The sequence below is a fragment of the Acipenser ruthenus genome, chromosome 13 (genome assembly GCF_902713425.1).
Source record: "Acipenser ruthenus chromosome 13, fAciRut3.2 maternal haplotype, whole genome shotgun sequence".
Lineage (NCBI taxonomy): Eukaryota > Metazoa > Chordata > Actinopteri > Acipenseriformes > Acipenseridae > Acipenser > Acipenser ruthenus.
This window is the reverse complement of record NC_081201.1, coordinates 33,575,102-33,596,060: the sequence shown is the minus strand read 5'-3', so window position 1 is coordinate 33,596,060 and position 20,959 is coordinate 33,575,102. Positions and strand designations below refer to the sequence as shown.

The following is a 20,959-nucleotide window of genomic DNA, read 5'->3' as shown; positions in this document are numbered from 1 at the left end:
TTTGTGTAGCATGCAGTCGCCTCGAGCTGTGGCACAGATGCCTTTTGAGCTGTGCGCAGCCTCCCCGGGCACAGCCCCCAGCCAATCAGGACCTCCCGATCAGCTCAGCGCCAGGCGAGCCTAACTGCTCAATTGGTTGCCTAGCAACGCGTCTCCTGTTACACATCCCAGGTGCACACATCTGCGCAAGAACCAGCGTCAGGGCTCTGCCTGTCACTGAGGGTCATCTCATTTACATAATGCAGGTCCTGTATATTCTAAAAAACACATAACTCCTAGTTTTCTGAAACTTAGAAGACAAATGTGTTAAGTTAGTTACCTTGATTTTATCATGCCAGCTGCTGGATCCCAGCACCAGCAGCAGTTGGGAGAGACGTGGAAGGAGCTTGAACGAGTTAAAACCACCTTCCCTGTCAGTCCTATTAAATGCATCTTCATTGTTCCGAGCATTTTTTTTAAAGATCTGCAGAAGGTCGCTGGCACTCAATGACAGGGGATCTGAAGAGAGAATGTCGTGTAAATGTCTTACTGACACACACAATTGAAAGATGCTTGCACATGGCACTTCCACATGGCTTCCGTTTCTGCTCTAATGGGCACACATGAACATCCATCTACATTCACGCACACACACAGACCCACATCCAAGCACACACATATTCCACCAACATATTGTGTTCATGGTAAAAGTATGACAAAAAGGATATGTAATCATAACTAATCACAAAATAACTTATTGCTACAGATAGACCCTGCCATTCAATCGTGGTCCTCTCTTAAGAAAAATAGGTTTTGTGATTTGTTTTTCATGAATGTTCTCTAAGATTAAACCACCTAACTCACCTAACAATTTGATGTGGTTGAACAGTGCTACTAATATATCCAGCGCTCTACTGTAATATCATAACTCTGTCCGACACTTCCCCAAAATGCCCTGCGCATATTGCTTAGTGCAGTCCCAGGCAGTATATCCCTTTGCATTATATTGCAAAGATGTATTGCAGTAATAACTTTCACAAAATTGATCTTTTATATTATTCTATGCTGTTTATTACATTTCCATTAATATCATTCAGATTTACCATTCTGACATGTAAGGAACTGATATTTCTTTCTGATATTTTTTTCTGTAAAAAGAAAAAAAACTTCCTCCGATAGACTGGGACTGGTGTCACTGCTGAAATCAACTACCTTCTTAAAACAAGTGATCATACTTATTTTAAGTAATACATTTGTCATTTGTCAGAAACAGAACCACTAGGTTTTTACGCTTAAAAAAGGGTTTGTTCTATTGTCTACTGCCTCTTTTGCATTGACAGCAAAAAACACGCATCTGTCCTGTCTTCCCATGTCACCTAGGATCTCCCCATCCTTGCAAACTGAGTCTGACCTATTTCCTTTACCCACCTCTTCTGTCTCATCTCACTGTACACACTGCAGATGACTCATGTAGCCTGAAGTGAGGGAAGAAAAAAAAAAAGACATCACTAAAAACAAAATCTCTGATTTATTTCGTAGGATTCTATTTTCCTCAAAAGCCCCTTTGTCACTGCAATTCTGGAGAGACTTCTGTGATATTGCTTGTTTGAAGCTATTTGCTTTCCTGATCTTTTTTGATTATCTGAGATGTTGCTTGCTCTGATCTGCTGTGACACACATTACTGACTGGCAGATACCAAAGGAACAGATGCTGGAACCCATTAAGGTGCAAGATATCAGGGATTCAGTTTTGTCTTTTTTTTCGAGCACCTTTAGTACTGCAATAAGAGCTGGTGCTATTAGAAACATGGGGCAGATTAAGATTTGAAGCCAAAAGTGAGCTGAATTAAACCTCAACCAATCAATGCAATCAGATTCAGTGTGACTGCAACATGCACTATGGTGGTCCATAGAAGACATTATAAAGGATGAATCAGAATGCTGTCCAAAACATGATAACAGCAATGAAATGAGATGAATAATAGCAAATTAGCAATTACTATTGTCTACGTGATTGAACAGTTGACATAGAGAGTGGCTGCTGGGGTTCAACTGGGTGGTTACTGGAGGTCTGCTATATAATAGCAATCTGTCTGTTGATTGGTACCAAGAGCCATTTGGACAGTGATTGGCAGTATAAAGCCCTTTCACACTGGCATGCGGGTCGACTACGCGATTTCACACTGCTTTTGATAAAGCAGGGTTGACCTGGGTGATAGATGCAAGTACACAATGTGCGTAGCAATGCCCCAGAAGCAGCTTGTTATGGACGCTTCCATCCAAGCTTCTCTGGATTGAACCGTTGGCCCAAATGTTGATTAGAGCAAATGTTTCTTCATTCATGCTGTAATCTGGCTCATGCTCTGTCTCAAACAACAAAAATATGGCTAAACAGAATAAACAGAAACGTTTCTTGCAGAAGTGAAACATTCACGCAGGCGTGGCTGTTTGTTATTTCATCGGCTTACGAACGGCCGTCATGCATTTTGTCTCGATCAATCCGGGTCAAAGCATGTCGACCCACACCCTGAGGTGGGTTGCTGGGACCCGGGTTAACCCAGGTACGACTCAGGTATGTGGTTTCACACTATGCAGGATTGTGACTCAGGTAGCCAGAACACAGGTCGAGACCTGGGTAGGAGTGCCACTGTGAAAGGGGCTTATGATAAGCTTATCAAGAAGTCAGGCTGGATGCTCCATGGAGAACATCGTTACAGGAACTGCCAGTGTCTATTCTAGAGATGGCAATTGTGGAGAATAGTGACTTAAGGTAGTTTATGGGGTGGAATACTGTAAATGTGGGCAGTGAAATGTGTTCAAGAGCAGTTGAATTCAAAGGAAACATGTGAAAAAATATTCCAAAATCTCTCAGTGTGGACATGAGCAGCCTTTTCTTGGGCCAACATCGATAATGAGCATCCTTGGAGATTGTAGTTGCCTGCAGCTTGCCGGCCATCTGCAAGTTACCAATGGAGTGCATTATCAACCTTCTGAGTCCCTTCTGTAACCAGATTGCAGAGCCAGTATTCTACAGTCTTGTAAAATATTATACAAACCACCTGGTTACTTCACAGTGCTGCTTTGGGGAAGAAAAAAAAAAAACATACATCATAGCAGAATTGAACTAAAGTATGCCATCAATCAAAAAGGAGCATGATTTTGTCTAGCTGTACTCTGCTTTAAGCATTAAGTTCCACCATAAACCCTTAACCCTTAAACCCTTTTTTGTCTTGAGACACCAGCCACCAAAACTGCATTTTATAGTAGTACTGTATATATCTATTACTGCTTCTAATTATAGATGTGGAAATAATGGAATGCATGGCAAGTTACTGAACCCAAAAGTGTACGTCTTCTTTGTTTTCACGCCTTCTGATGTCTGTCTTTCTGCTTTTCATTATTAGTACGCTGAGTGCTCAGTAGCTTCATCTGTCAGAAAAGTAAAACCAAGTGAGTTACAAAGGGACTACATCTTGTTTTATGCAGAAGTCTGACTGGAAAACACAGAAGCTGAGGAACAGCCTACTCAAGAGACAGTTAGATCCCCCCAAAAAACTAAAAACTGCCTGTCAGGGCTAATATGGGAGCTGGAACACTGTTGAGGATGATGCATCTGCCTTGCACTTAAACCTACTGGTTACAGATCTTGTCAAGAATACAGGACTAAAGGTTTTTTTTTAATTATTTTTCTCTTGGTCCATTTTTGTAGCTAAACTTCTTTATAAAGACTTAAAATCATACGCTAAAAGTTTCATGGAAAAAATGCCAACTTTTGAGCACTGTAGTACAGTTACTATATGTGCAATGTAGGGTGTTAGTGTTATCTCGACAGGATTTAGGTACAGTATATTTAGCTGTCATGCCTTATTTAGTTTGATCTGCTGAAAGATATGTGGAATGTATAAGAAATATATGTGGATAAAAAATCATGACAGAAAGAAAGAAAGAAAGAAAGAAAGAAAGAAAGAAAACATTACAGCATTGTTTTTATAGGTACTAAGATAATATAAACAGATGGATTAGTGGATGGAGGCCTGATATATGAGTTCTAGGATTCAGAATAATGCCACAAACAATTACAGGCAAGCGTTGCAAAGGGAGTAACGCGCTTTAGAACGGTGAGATGTTGAAAAGTGGAGTTTATCTTCAGCGAGCTGTAAAGGTAAATGCCTCTGTTGTGATTCCAGTCCCATGAAGTGAAGCGGAATCACGAGCAGTGGGTAGTTTTAAATTTGGGTTTGTTGGTTCATTTTTCTCTCGCAACGATGGGTGTGAAAAATACATTTGAAAATGAATTGTTGTTCTGTGTTTCCGGAATCACTCACAGATTGATCTGCTGTAAAAAACAGGAGATATTTCAGGCCCTAGCTTGAATACTTGAAGTACAAAAAAAAAAAATTCCCAATGATATCAATGTCATTACGTAAAAGTTTTGATTTACTGCTTATATTTTTAATGAAGTTTTCATTAATAGGTCTGGACTGAATATTGAATCTAAATTATTTTCCATATAGTTGTCTCTAACTGTCTTTCAGCTAAATTCACTTCTAGTTGTGGCCTTCTATTTGACATTTACTGTTACTTCGGACTAATCTGTACTGTACTCTACCATACTCTTCCACACCACACCACACCACACCACACCATACCATACCATACCATACCATACCATACCATACCGTACCATACCATACTATACCATAAAGCAGGACAGAGCAGGCTAAAAATAGTATTTAAACGGAGCTTGCACAGTCAAGTTTCCTATCACCACTGCAGCCCACTCCTCACCCACTCTATTTTATATTACAGATATCCGGGGGCTGCAAAGCTTTCTGGACCAGGCTTCCCGACTGGGGCTAGACGTGTCTCTGCAGCGAGTGGACCGGAATATCAGCCACGTCTTCGCCAACCTTTTCAGCACCATGAGGACCGAGGAGCTCAACCGCTACCGGGACACTCTGCGCCGTGCCATACTGCTTCTCAGCCCCAAGGGGGCCCAAACCTTCATCCATGAGGTGAGTTTTGGGACATTGAGAGATTGTGGGGACTGATGCACAAGTATTGCATAACTAAACAAGGCAGAGCTTTCTGCATCCTTCACAGTGTCAGAGACACACAAACCTACCCCTCAGAGGAATTGAATTATGCTCTGTTGATAAGATAATTTCAGATCAGTTCAGCTTTTCCTCTTGAGGATCCCTAGATTGGGAAAAATCCTATAATGCAACACCCTGCTTATGGCATTCACCTTTCAATCATATATAATGCAGCTCAGACTCCCAGATTATATTGGAGAATCCACCATGTTGCTGAGCCATTTATGTAAGGATGTGTCTGTATGAATCATATTGTGCCACCACCAGATCAGTGTGATAGAACCTTTTAAATTAAACTATTGATTGGTATTAGATTGGTATTGAAGAGGTTTTGTCCCTTATGCAAAAATGGATTGCTGAAGTCAGTGATTCAATTGAGTGCTGTTCGTAAATTACAGATTTCTAAATTGTGTGGAATAAAAGGAATGTTAGGAAACTTTTTCTCAGAAGAAAACTATGCAGTGTTCTACACACAGCCTCCTATATATATATATATATATATATATATATATATATATATATATATATATATATATATATATATATATATATATATATAGGAGGCTGTGTGGTCCAGTGGTTAAAGAAAAGGGCTTGTATCCAGGAGGTCCCTAGTTCAAAACCCAGCTCACTCACTGTGTGACCCCGAGCAACCTCCTTGTGCTCTGTCTTTCGGGTGAGACATTATTGTAAGTGATTCTGCAGCTGATGCATCGTTCACACACCCCAGTCTCTGTAAGTTGCCTTGGATAAAGGAATCTGCTAAATCAACAAATTAAAAACACACATATATATATATATATATATATATATATATATATATATATATATATATATATATATATATATATATATATATTGTAAAATAGCGGGTTATGAGAAACAGCAGGGAGGGGGTTAAAACCTCCCTGCTATAGAAATGCACTGGTTTGATTTTGTGTTGCTTTATTGTTTTGTTAATTGTTTAATTGTTTTATTGTTAATTATTATCCGCACCTGGGCGTTATTGGAAATTAGGCCCAGGTGCGGGGGTTTAAAAAGAGAGCAGGCAGTCTGCTCAGGGCTGCTGAATGGAAGGAGGCAGAAAGGAGTGCTCTGCTTCCTGGCAGTCCCGAGAAAAAGGTACAGTGCAAACCCGTGTGGTTAAGTTTTGATGGAACAGGGAAACGGCTTAGCCGTCCTGTGATAGTTAGGTTCCTGCGTGTGTAGTTAGTGCTCAAAAGAGCTAGGTGTTTATTTTGTGTATTTTATTTACTGTTGTGTTTATTAAAAAAATAGCGCGTGAGCGCTGGAAAAAATCAATTTCTCGTGTCTGGGTCGCATTCTTAAAGGGGCAACGAACCCGAGTGAGGGTAATCGTTTTACAATATATATAGTAAGGCAATTAATAACACATCTAGGTGCTAGTGATATTTCAAATTAGACTTAATGCGCTTTAGTGTGTTTGTAGATATATAGCGATGCAGGCTTTGGGCTTCTATCTTAATGACCCCAGACACTGAAACTAGTGGGAGCACAATCTATACTGGTAGCTTTCAGTCCGTGTTCTCTGTGACTCTAAATCACTGAACCAGAAAGCCTGGCACAACTCCACACTTAAAATATCCATCCACTCCTTTTGATATGTATAATCCAATAATTAGCTGCTTGGAGGAACTGGCCAATGGTATTGAACTTTGTCGTTGTTTGTCCCTAATGCATTATTGCATTAGAATTAGGGTTAGGGTAAGGGATAGGGTTAGGGTAAGCTATTAGAGTTGGAGAAAGTTTGAGGTTTCTTGTTAGGGTCCGATTCTGGGTTCGTTCTAATATAGCAGAAAACTTGGCTCTTTTGTTATTTATATATATTTTTTTATGAATGACTGTTTTTTTTTCTTTTGACCATTTTCAGTAGAAGCATGCAGAGATATGTGTATTTTCCACAGAAACAGAACTCAAAGAATGTTCTACTGAATATTTTCAACATCTATATCTAAATACAGCCACCAGTTAAATGTGCAGTGGTAGTTGTGCGGTGGTAGTTGTGCAGTGGTAGTTGTGCGATGGTAGTTGTGCGGTGGTAGTTGTGCGGTGGTAGTTGTGCAGTGGTAGTTGTGCGATGGTAGTTGTGCGGTGGTAGTTGTGCGATGGTAGTTGTGCGGTGGTAGTTGTGCGGTGGTAGTTGTGCTATTGTAGTTGTGCGTTGGTAGTTGTGTGATGGTAGTTGTGCAGTGGTAGTTGTGCGATGGTAGTTGTGCGGTGGTAGTTGTGCGGTGGTAGTTGTGCGATGGTAGTTGTGCGGTGGTAGTTGTGCGGTGGTAGTTGTGCGGTGGTAGTTGTGCTATTGTAGTTGTGCGGTGGTAGTTGTGCAGTGGTAGTTGTGCGATGGTAGTTGTGCAGTGGTAGTTGTGCGGTGGTAGTTGTGCGATGGTAGTTGTGCGGTGGTAGTTGTGCGATGGTAGTTGTGCGGTGGTAGTTGGTGTTATTGGAGATATGACTCAAGTAGAACTCTGTTGATAGTTCTGAACCTTGCCTTTTGTTTGCATGATTACCTATTCCCTTTCTTCCCTCACAGAAGATGAGTCTGGTTTTGTATCTGAGATGCAACAGAGCATCAATATCTCAGGATGATATCTCCGTATATATCAAGGGACTTTTATAATAATAATAATAATAATAATACAAAAATGACTCGGATCTCACAGTTCCTAGGTGTGCAGCCAGTTTGTGCTGACACCCTCATCCTAGAGACACACTGATTGGGCAGTTTTTGTACAGGCTTGGGAGTTGATAAATGATACACAGACAGGAGAACAGACTCATGCAGCAACACCATTGTTGTCTGCAGTGTGACGTGGATGCAGGTGGGTTGGCAGAGACAGAGTGAGTGACAGCTTTTTCATTACCCCAGCGAGATTCAGACAGTGAGGGGTAAGAGGATGATCAGGAGGGGTTTTGCAAAGCTTAGGTCAGGGAAGGTTGTTATGAGCAGTGATTGCCTCTTACAGGTGAGAAAAATCAAAAGCCATAAAAAGAGAAAGGAGTATTAGGCTGCCAGTCAGGAACCGTTTGATTAAAAAAGCTTGATAGTCTCGCTGGAACATATTTCCCGTTTTCGGTACCGACAAACAGGTAGATCTCATTTCTCTGGGCTCCCGGCAGTGTTTTTTTTTTCCTTTATTTTCTTATCCGTTCACTTCTTCATTTTTTTCCAGGTCCCTGCGTTATTATTGGCAGTTGTCAATAACGCATGCAGGCATTTCAGTAACAGACCGTTTCAATAAGGAATTAGCTGTGAAACCTTGTCGCCTCACGTCCTCAGGCATAATGCAGAGGTCTATAGTAAGCACAGAGAGGTAACAAGCACAGACCTCAGACTACAGAACATGCAGCATGTCTATGAGGGAGTCTTCATTAGGAAATCCCAAACCAGCAAGGCATCCTGAATCCCAATGCTTTCAATGGAGCTAAAAACAACAACAGGATCTGCGTCAAATACCCAAAGTCAGGGATCTTAATGTTCAGAGGGCAAATCTCCCATACTTAGTCCTAAAAACAACCAACATATAGGGTGGATAAACATGCCACATGAAGAAGGATTGATAAATACAGTATCAAATTCATAAAATAAAGTTTGTTATTAATGAACCTGCTTCTACAGTTGAATGTTATTGAAGAAACCGACAGCAGCACTCTGTAAATATCTAGTTCTAGTTTATTTATAAAAAAAGATATATTTATGTAAATACTGTTCTTAATAAAATAAAGTTTCTTGAATAGAGCCTACACTAATAGATAAACACTGTGTCTATTAAAAAAAAAGATAGAAAGAGTTGTTTTTTAAAGTGTATTCCCTTTGTTTCTGAGGAGTCTTTTATTCTAAGTCTGATGACAGTGCTAATAAAGCATTCCCTTATTGAACTAGTGAATTTGTCTCTGCAGATCTTTTACAGCAGTGATTTACAATACTGGTCCTCAAGTATCTCCAACGCTCTAGATACTTGGTTGAACTAGTTCTGTTTTTTTTTTCTTCCTTAATTTCTATTGCAGACTGGTGATGAAGACTATAAATAATGATGTAGCTACACACTGTTTGAAGTGTCAGAGGCTGCCTGGAAAACAATTAATGTTGAAACAAATGTTTAGTTCCTGGTTGAAACAAAAACCTGGACTGTTTGGAGTCCTTGAGGACCAGGAATCAACACCCCTGCTACGTAGTATATAACTGCAAATGCAACACAGTTTTATAATGCAGCCTTAAACTGCAGTACTCATACCAATGTGCAGCATCTTGCAAAGCAGACAAACTGCACTCTACGTTTGACAGTTTGATAGCTGAAACATTTTTTTTTTACTGCTGCAAACTACTGTGACTGAGGAACTGTAATCGAATTTTCAAAACCTGTATTTAGATATTTAGACGCAAAAGACATTTTGCTCTTTTAAAATGAATCATAACATTCTAGCTGTCTGAAATGGGTCAGAGTTCAACCAGAGCTTACGAATCATTAGCTGAGTCGTGCATTGTTCATTGTAATAAGGTTATTTGGCTGATAGTTTATGAGAGTGGGTGGGAGTATATAAGTGGGTATACATTCGTGTATACCCACTTATATACTATGTCACATCATAGAGTTTGAGGGAATTGAATCTATTGGCCTAGAACAAACAACAAAGAAGAGCACTTGTGTTTTTAGAATCCTTGCCATTACAACAAACTCAACACAGAAGGATAGAGGGCAGCACAGAGTATTTTCATTTTCATTGTGCCATTTTCATTTTCATTTTCATGGACCATGTTCTTTTGCTTTGCTTTTTGATTTTTGCATCTGACCATATGATACACCATCGTTTGCCATAGCATATGCAAGTATGCGCATGCATATATTCAGCATAACAGTAACACTAGCAATTCTAGCCTAAATTATTAACATCATGGTAGAAGCCTGAAGCATCCTAACCAAACTGTAGTCATTCCTTCAAGCCAACACACACACCAATAATTATAACATTCATTATAGTTAAAGAAATTATAATCATTGATATCTATATTTTGTTTCATTTTGGAGCCCCCAGAAGTTCTGCTAATCCCTAGGATATGTAATTGTAACTACACCTCATATCAAGATCGAGCTACTGACAGATCACTACTAATGAGCTACATCATGTGGCAAAGTGGAGCACAAACAAACACAAAATGAACGATGGAAAAGATAAACCCTGTCAGCTGTGAAAGCTGCAGCACAATCAAAACCTGCAGACGTATCTGGATGAAAGGGTTAACGGTGCTTGCATCTTACAGTGGCTATACCTCACAATGCAATGCATTATAATAAATATAATGTAACTTATGGATTTGTATCTTTTCTTTGTCAAGCTTCAAGTGCTTTCCTGCATTACAACACAATTAACAGTCCCTGCAGGGCTCGGCATGAGCTGCTTCTTCCGCACAGGATAATGGTTTCTACAGCAACAACTCAAACTCCTATGTTACGCTCGTCCCTTAATAAACACAGCATAGCTGAGAGGTGTCTCAGAATAACTGTGATTTTACTGGTTTCATAATCTGGATCTGTAACACACGTCCTGCTTGGGTTAGAATATTAAGTAAACTCCTCTCTCGTTTTGCAGTTTGGACATGGGTTTTATGCTGCGGTTTTAAGATAATTATTTAGGCACTGTCTCCGGCCCCCTCAAGCCATTTTAAAGTACACTCTCTAGTGCTCTGTGGTGTTAAACTGGCTCCCATTGTTACATGACAATCAGGGGAATTACCTCCAGTAAGAACTCTATATTTTGGTCTATACTTTATGTTCCATTTGCAGAGAAAGTGGTTGTGATCAGATGTTTTAGGATGACACGCTTAAAAATACAAATAAAAAATGACTGGCAGATAAAATTGATTGGGTGATAAGTTAAATAGAGCATCACTCAGACACTTTCTATCGCTCTTGAGAAAAAAATAAACATTCACAACGGAGCAATTAAACTCAGCAAGTGATGGGCAATGATATTTTAATACTACCATCAATACACCATTGGGTAGTATTATTGACATAATATGAAAAACAGGACAATACAGCACCTTCACAGGTACACACAACACCTCTTGAGGTTGGTGTCTTTCAATTTATTTAGGCTAGATTTCTCTACTGCAGCAGTGTACAGTGAGTAATGTTATTCCTTATACAAATGTACTATGGTACTGTATACCAGGTGAAAGAACAGCAAACAGTTGCAAGTCATAGTAAAATCCTAGTGAAAGCATGGCAAAACACAAATAAGCATGGCAATTTACAGAGGAGTAGGCTCAAAGGTCAGCTTCTGATTAATAAGGGTGATCTGTGATACAGTAGTGGTGTCCATGTTAAGGCCCATTTACTTAAATACACTACAGGACAGACTGTCATGGCCAGGGTACTGTGAAGCGATTATGTTTATTTGATCTTTTACCACATTCTGAAAAACATCCACAGGCTTTCCTCCAGCAGTTTAGAGAGAGAGAGAGAGAGAGAGAGAGAGAGAGAGAGAGAGAGAGGGAGAGGGAGAGGGAGAGAGAGAGAGAGAGACTTTGCGCAAAAATAAACAGCAAGCTAAAATATATCGACCTTGGCGATGCAGTCAGAACATGAGCAGTCTCGTGTGCATGTGAGAAACCAAAGTAGAAAGAACAATAATGAATGGTAGAGAACGCACATACAGTAATAATGTATTAAGCAAGCACCACGTTAAGAAAATGTAGATGATATATAGTGCTGCTTTTAGAGTTGCTTATTATGTTGAAGTATTCGACAGTGTATTAGACATAATATATAACATAGAGATACATGTCCATGGAATTAGGCATGTGAATCTGTTGAGAAAGGACAATTTTGGCCCTCGTTGTCCAGTTGCTACCAAGAAAACTGTTTAAGAATACAATGGGAATACTATAGATCTGTGCCAGTATTTGTGGGCCATGGTGTAGTTCCTAATGTATGATTTATAAAGCTAGCAATTATTTCTATCTGCTTAATATGGTATCAGCCCCACTGGTCTGTTAGGGCATAAATCAAGCGGGTCACTCTGATCTTTAATGACACCGCTCCGATTGCATATGTAACTCAGGCTATTGATTCAGGGAGAAGAGCCCCCGTGTTTGTTTATCAGAACCAAATCATTACTCCAGCAGAGCGCTTCAGTCATGGGGAGCGAGCTTCCCATTTCGCACAGCCTCAGTGTTCTCCAATCCGTCACTGTCGCGTTCTCCCCAAGAATCCTGGAAACTAATGAGCAGGGCCAGGAATAATTAAGCGTGTCCGATAGCGTTTTCGGTTGGGAATTTAAAGTACAGCAGTAATTAAAATAGATAGCGACTCCGTGAGATTTGTTTGGAATGTTAATTACTGCCGTGGTCATTGATTGCATTGCTCTGAATGTCATTGTTATAGTGATGGCTTACCAAAGTTTTTCTCAGTGTCTTGAATGAAGTCTAAATGTTTGCCATTTAATTTATTGTTTATCTTTGATTATGTCTAAATTTAGCTCTGTTGAGTGTTTCATAGTTATAGGTGATATTCTGAGCATGCTTTCAACAGTTTTGCAAAGAGGATATAATAAAAAGGAACATATATGATGTGTCCTATGCTAGACCAAAGGTTTTCTGTTAAACTATGCCACCTTCATGCATGTCTACTCGCAGCCACAGCAGCAGTTTAAGTAGATAAGATTTAGTCCTACAAATATTTTAGCAAAGCTTAGGGTACCTGAACATGAAAAAAAATAGAAGTGTTTCCCTGTACAAATAGCACAGGTATTCGGAAAAGCTCTGGCAAGAAGAATGCAACTTGTTAGAACTAAGAAAGCTCCCTCCTGATAACTTTGAGCTGGGTAAATTGAGTTTGCCGGATATCACTTTTGTCTTGTTTTATATTTCAGTGGGGTGGGGAGTGAGGGAGTTTGCTGCAGAGTTTATCTAGTTAGCTGTCTGTTCTTATCACACATTTAAAGTCTACGGGCTCCTTCTGTGACCCCATCCCCAGACCTCATTATGTACCTCCTGAATTTCATTTTCCTCACAATGCATGGTGAAAATGAAGGCTGCCAACGAGCCATCTATCTCTGGCCACTGCTTTGCTCCTTCTCTTTTTCTCAATCTCTTTCTCTCACACTGTTACTATCTCTCTCTCTTTCTCTCAGTCTCCATTCCTCATTCCACTCTCCACCTCCCCTTATCGCACACTGTTTGGTGAGGGCAATCAATTCTTGATGACCATTTACCCTCCACCCATCATGCGACAAATGCACCTTAATTAATGTGCAACTGTCTCTTTCCTCGGTTTATTAACATTACTACTGGTCCCCCTTTTATTGTGATGATAATCTTTTGGCTCACTTTTTTATGTTAATTCAGGATATGGACTTATTTCATATTCTATGTAATCGATTGAATGTTGCATTGGAGATCTCTGGAGGGAGTTTCAGGTACCAGGATGCGGCAGTAACCTTTCATCTATAGTTTTCAATGGTGCATTGTTTATGAATCACCCTGTAAATACAAGCACAGCATTGCTGAACTCCTAACACTGCTCAAGCCATTAACCAAAAAGGCTGTCTGTCTATCTCTTTCACGTATAGTTTTCCTCAGAGAAGAATTTATGATTGAGTGCATGAAGGTATGGATGAGTCAAGGCACTTTGTGACTGTTTGCCAATCTGTACACTGATTTACAAGGTTTTGACATGTGTAGAAAATTGTTATTGAAGCACTATGACAGCTGTGGGTCGATCTCTCTGTGTCCTCTGTGCCCTTGTAACCTGCCAGGGCCATCAGGTTACTTGGAAGCTCCAGTATTGCGCATTCTCCACTGGGTCAAACAGATAAAGGTAATATCTTAAATAAAAACCAAGACCTGCTGGATCTGCAAAACAGATCCAGCAGGTCTTCCAAAGCCTTTAAAGTGCTTTTACCATACATAATTATACATTACATTATCTATGCAAATAACCAAGCAAGCAGTGAAAATGAAGACTAATATCAGTTCAAATTTTCAGTGTGTTGTTTTTCTCTCATTTATAAAAAAGACCAAAAATGGTTTGAAATGCTCACTTGTCATGATGTTTGTTATACACTGTTTATAGAAAGCTTTATCACTTAGTCACTTATGCCACTCTTGTTAGAGTTAATGTTTAAAGTAATTTGAGTATTTTTGTTTTGTCAGTGCTAGTGCTTATCAGATGTTAGCATGGTGCTGGCAGGCAGACAGGCATGCAGGCACTCACCACAAAAGCTTCCCCTCACAGCTCTGTAGACACACTTCCATCTTGACGTGAGCACTTCTCTGCAGTTTGGTTCTGGACCTCTCTCTAGCCGAGACTGATGGTTTGAATTTGCATGGTGGTAAAAATCAGGGTGGCTTTTCTATTTCGTAAATTCACATCCTGTTGATGTAGTAAAACTTAATAATTCAACTTCAGTGGGGTTCAATGAAGTGTATGTAGAACTTAAACTGATATGCTCTCCCCGTGGACTAGAAACTGCTGACATCTAAACACGAGAATTACTTTAGCTCTAAGAAGTGGCCAGCGCTAATTTTTTCACACAGTCAGCTGCTCTGTAGACCCTTATGCACTGGCTAGCTCCCTCGAATTACCGGAAAGAAGGGGCATATCTTTTTCATGGCTTCCTCATGACAGTTCTATTTGTCCTGAGCGCTGTGCTTGAGAAGATCGGTTTCGACACTTTCGTCATTAGCTGATGAGCTCCAAACTTCCTGATGGGATCGTCATGCATTCTGCTGTTACAGAAGCTTTGTCTAGTGGGTTAAGCAGTGCTGGAGATTATGATGTTAGCTTCTGATTGTGAAAGAAAGTTAACCTAATAAAATAAGTGGAAAACAACAGGGACACTTAGTTGTTTAGCACAGTTGTGTAACAATGCATTTTAGCCACTATTGTGTATTTATTTATTTATTTATTTATTTATTTATTTATTTATTTATTTTACATCCTTGACTACCTGTGGTCCCTATTTAAAAGTGATGAAACACAGCAATTCCTGGTATTCATGAAACTGTTCCAGACTGTTGGTAAAGAAGTCAACAACATATCCATGAATTAAATAATAAAATAATAATATATAAACAAAATAACCCATGAAAACTAGGGGCCCTGTATGACAAAGTCTGATGTATTTTTTATAGTTCAGGGAGATTTTTGAAGTCCATAATTCTCTAAGCTTGTTGTCCAAAACAAGATATACCTCTTTTATGAACAAGAGAAGGCCTTTTGGCCTATCGATACACGTCAAAAATTGGTAAAAACATATCTAGTTAGATACAACTTAGGTACTATTTGCTGGTAACCACAGCTTGCTGGTCCACTTCCCATGTCTGTCTTTCTAAACCATGGGAGAGGTGACAGACGATGGATCTGAGGCACAGGAAAAGATAAGATACCAGGAGGCTGTGCTTAAAACAGCCTTAGTCAACAATGCGGTGCTTGAAGAAATTACACATTAAAAAAAAAAAAATTAACAGAAAGGGCTATAGATATGTTGCTATAAAAAATATTTGGAAACATTGTCACTGATTGTCATTGGTTTCTGATTTCTTTAATCCAAGTAAAAAAAAAACTAACATTTATAGCCTCAAACTATAATTGAAAAAGCTAACATCATAATCTGGAACTGCTCCAGGGAACTGTCACTTCATAAGCACAGAGATTTGCAAGATTCCTTTGCTAATTTCATCTTCCCCACTTGCTTAAAAGCTTTTGAATTTTGATGTTGCTGCCCCACCTCCCCCATGCAGAGCTCTGCAGCGAGGGTATACATAGTTTTGGCAATAAGGTGTCAATAAGGATGAGGTACTGCAAACTTGATATTAAAGTGTAAGTAGCATGTGAAATACATTTTTTGTTGACAACATATAAATACAGTACATGATAACACCTTTCTAAAAATGTATACGTTGTTTATATTTTTTTGCTTAACTTCTAAGAAAAATGGATTTGAAGTCTCTCCCAAGTGGCCCAACCAAAAAAAAACAACGTGATCTGGCAACTGCTGCCGGTGATGTCAGTTTGAGAACAAACAGGCTGTGTACTGCAGAAGCCTGCATTGGATCCGGCTTGTTTATCAAACGGTGAAGGTATTTTGTTCTCTACTGTAGTAGAGTTGGAACAATAATCGCCAGTATCGATAATCGCGATAATTTTTTTGCAGAGAATTTTATTGCGTTGAAAAACTATTATCGATAAACAGAATTATCGTCCCTGACCCAATGGAGCAGGAAGCGGCACTGAACTGTTTGTGTGAGGCGAAAACATGATCTGTGTGAGCACTGCATACATTGGGAAGTTACAGAAAGTATTGATTTTAAACAATATGCTTTTGCATTTAACTTACATCATGGCGGTTTTCAAACATAAAACACAAATAGTGCTGTTTGTGAAATAAAAATAAAACGCTAACTCACTGGAAAATTACTGTAGAAAAGTGGAACTTTTGACTATTAAACATTTTGACATAGGATTTGTTTTACGTAAATTGAAAACAAAAGAAAACAACAAAAAAACACAACCATATGACAAACGTTCAATATAGCATAAACAACGTGTTGCTTCTTTATTTTAAACTACAGTAAAGACACAAGTACTACACTGCAGCCTATGCACTGCATGGGGAACAGTAAGCAGGTGCTCAGCACCCTCGTATATCTATCTGTTCCAATGGCGTTGCTGTTGTAAAAAAGGGTAGTAGCATAAATAGAAGAGAGATAACTTTTAATGGAAGGGTAGGCGGTTTATTTTATTGAACTGTCTGCATACAAGCAGCAATGTGCAAAACTCAATATGTTCCTAATAGTATACAACCCTATATACAGAGACACACACACAGTTTGAGTCGCTTAATGGCAGATTCGCCACACAAGTAAAGAAAACAAATGCTTCCAAGTAACGTTAGCAATTTTTTTCGTTATATATATTGTATATAATCTGATAGGATTGCCATTACCAGTTAACTCATTGGACTATAATGGCAAAAACATATAATGATACAACATATTAATGAAGACTCCTATTACATAGCATGGTCAATGGGATACAAACATAGACATAAAGACATCAAGCATTCCACCAATAAACACAACTCATTAAAAGGCTTTCTCAGCACTATCTGGTGATAAATACTGCACATTTCTATACATGTTTCTACACCCAGCTAATATTTATGGAATAATTTAATTGGCTGTAACAAATGACACATATACAACAAGCACATGTACCTCTACATAGAAAAAAAATCCACATAGATTTAAAATGTGCTGATTCTCATTCCACATGCATGCATGCAAACAAACTGAACTTTTTTCATATCTGCCTGTAACAGGGAGAGATCTGGACTGGCCGTCTGACGCATGCACGATGCTGCAGGAAGGGGGCGGCAGTCCCGTGGGGTCGGCCTGCCAGTCATGGCGGTGACACGGAGAGGTGGGGAAGAGGGTGTGTGCGCTTTCCCCCTTTCTGAGTGGCTGGGAGGCGGGCTTTAATGGGATTGTTTACCCTATAAAATAATACTGCTGTTTCCTCAGATCTGCCCTTTTAAAAGACGTACCGGGAAGTACAGGAGCTCGGGTTGAGAGCTGAGAACAGCCGGGACCGAGAGAAAACCGGGACCAAAAAAAAAAACGAAAAAGATAAAGAAAAGAAACTTAATATTAGTGGGGAACCCGTGGGCAGACCCCCTGTGTAGTTCTAGGGTAGACTGAGGAGGCGGTCAGAGTAGGACGGAGACCCGGGCCGTGCGGCTAGCGACGGCTGGGGTAACGCTGCCAAAGTGCAGCACCTTTTATTTGTAGTTTTGTTACTGTGTTTTATTTTCCTTTTTACTTTCGCCTTTGGTTTTTGAATTATTGTTTGAGCACTTGTTCTGTACCGCATCTGGTATTTCGTGGTTCTGTTTTTACCATCGTTGGTAAGCAGACCACGGTGAACAGCGCCCTCTGCGGGCTAAAAGAAAAAAATACACCCGGCTGGGCAATAAAACTGGGCACCTGTGAGGTGCTTCAAGTACACCTTCTGTCTCCTGTGTGTCAGTGAATCACCCACCACCCTTTCACACTGCCAATTAAAGTTACAAACACATACAAATGCATGAACCGACTTCAGTTGCTCTGGAGTAGCATGTTCCAGGAATAGCAAGGTCACAAGGGCTCTTCCCTAGTTGCTTTGTGAGCCTGCACACGCAGCAAGCTTTGTATGACAATTTAAACATGTTTTTGTATGGCTTGATCTAAATCCCATGACTTAACCTTCAGAGCTTGTCTTTGAAAGAATCTGCAATTCAATTTCTTTCCAGTCAAGCACAAGAAAATATCAAGTCTCGGCTCATAGGCAATATGGGCAATATGCATGCTGTATGTGTTTATATATTTAACTCAATATATTAAAGTAAATGTGTCATGCTTATGTTATTCTTATAGACCAGTTGCATTAAATACATCTTGTAAAATGTCCCCTTAGTCTTCCCCTTAAGTGTATCTTGAGTTTAATCAGTGAGTTACCTGAAGAGTAAACAAACGCACAGTATATGAACTCTGATTGTACCCTAGGTGCTTTCATAGCACATCTATTTCTCTATAGAGGTTGTCCTGTCAAAATTCCAACGTTGTAATGAAAAACAATGCAATGGACATCTGGATAGAGCTGGAGACACAGAGTAAATCTCGCCCGTGGCTCTGAGAGGCACGTGGACAACCCCACCTTTACATCCCCCCTTTGAATTAATGTAATTTTCTCTGTCGTTTTATAATATTTATACCCTCCTTGGGGACAGAACTGGAATGACTCTCCCTTTCCGTTCTCTAATCGGTCAAGCTTAACTTAAGGGGACAGACAAGTACCCCAGGGAGAGAAAATCAAGGCCACTTGACATCTTAAATCTTCCAGATGAATTGAATGGGTGAATACCTGATCTTTGTGTCACTGGGTTAATTTTCCACTCTCGTGCAGCCTTTTAAAGCATTTTTCTTTTGATAGTGTTACGCATTGTGTATGTGTGTATTTTTATTCACTTTTTGATTTAAATTATTTGGAGCACGTTTTATAAATATATGTTTTTGCTTTATTATTATTTGCGATTTTGATTTTTCATGTTTCTTTCACAAAGAGTATCGTTTGTTTTTGTAGAGGTATGGGGCTGTATGAGGTGGTTTAGATGTGATGGCAGAGAGGATGCTGCGTGATGTAGTTTTTACTGAGATGGCTAAAAGCAAACTGGTGATTGGATTGGGTGCAATATGAATTATACAGGCCAGCTGATGATAGGTCTGCAGGGCAATAGGGGAGGAGTGTCCCTGTATTTAGACAGGAAAAGGAGAGCAGCACGGGGAGCGGGGCAGCGAAAGCAGACGACGAGACGAGATGAGACGCACGCTGTGATTCGGGTGAGATGGAAAAAGAACGGGGACGGCAGAGAACCGTGGGAGAGGGGAAGGATGAAAATGAAACTGCAAGTAATCGGGATGAGACGCGAGCGGCTTGGAGCTGGATCTGAAAGGACAGAAGCAGCTCCAGGGCAGCATCAATGAGAGTTTGACAAACACAGAGTTCAGGGAGTGATCAGTGTTTTTTTGTCTTCTAAAGTATTTATCTTGCTGCTCTAAAATCCATCCCTGTTTTTAGTTTAATTATCCATTATTTATTATTTTAGTGTATTTCATTTATCCTTTTTTTTATCCCTATTCTATCACATTTGGCATAGTAAGGAGCTCCAACAAATAGCTAAAGCCAGTGTGATTTTAGTAGTGATTTCGCCAGTACTGTTTTGGTGTCTTGTAATAAATATTAGTAGTAGCAATACATTTTAACCTTGTATTTAGAGGAAGGAAAGTCATGGCAGGCAAGCATTGTTTGTGTTTTTAAACTGTTTATTAGTCTTTTTGCCTCCGTATACTATTAGAGAGAGCCACTCAGGACCAGCCCAGGCTGTTGCAGTACACTGACGCAAATCCCCCCTCTCAGTCCTGGAAAGACAACTATCTGGACCGGCACAAGTAGGCGTGGCCTCATCAGTTTTCTTAGACTTCCCTTTTTTTATCTTTTTGTGTTTTTTTCTTTGCTACTTTGCACTCTAGCAAAGGAGTGGGTGTATTTTATGTGTTACTTTTCCACCCTAGCTATAATGTGGGTGGCGATTATCTGGTTTTAAATATTTATTTTACAGAAAAATAAAACTTGTTTTAACTTTAACTTTAATTTTAAGTACTTGTGTTGTCTGTCCCTGGGGTACGCGGTCTCTGGTCTGCATCCTACTGTCACAATAACAAACAAACCTGTGTAGAGTAACATTTTGGTTAATACAGTACAGTTCTATTGGGTCTTGGTGTCCACAACCACCAAGTGGCGTAGTCTGCTACAACGGTTGTCTCGTGACACCCCCACCTCTTTCACGTTTGTTTCTTTTCCTCTTGGATAGAGCACTCTTGTGCTCCTTTTGCCTTTGACTGCAGCTGCTGCTCAGCTTTCTCCTTCTCATTCAGTCCCTCCTGCATTTTTAGTGCTTAGTGATTACTGATGTCAGCTGGGAGTTCAGCTCTTTCTCAGCTTCGTCTTTTTTTCTGCAGCAGACCTCATTTACTTCTTTAGCTACCACCTCTGCTTTCTTCTGAAGCTCCTGATTCACTTTGATGAATTATTTCCTTTTGAACTAAGGCCTCCTCATTTTGTTTCTGCTTCTCCAGCTGCATCTGAGACTCCTTCAGTGATTGTGAGACTTTGGGCAGATTATCTTTCATTGCTTCTATGTCTTTCAACAGGGACTCTCTCCAGCTGAATTTTCGGAACTGTTGGTCATCTTTGGCATCTTCCTGTTTCTCTATGGCTCTGAGTTCTTCTTTACTCTTCATAACTTCTATTTTCACCTTC

General features: G+C 39.8%; 1 protein-coding gene across 2 annotated transcripts in view; it reads left to right on the top strand.

The window, feature by feature from the left end:
- The window catches only part of LOC117417704 (glutamate receptor ionotropic, delta-1-like), a 232,660-nt gene that overhangs the window by 140,004 nt on the left and 71,697 nt on the right, over window positions 1-20,959 (top strand). For both annotated transcript variants that reach the window (XM_034029911.3, XM_058985181.1), the window contains exon 4: window positions 4,789-4,994. In XM_034029911.3, the coding sequence (XP_033885802.1) occupies window positions 4,789-4,994 (206 nt within the window). The remainder of the gene's footprint in view (window positions 1-4,788; window positions 4,995-20,959) is intronic.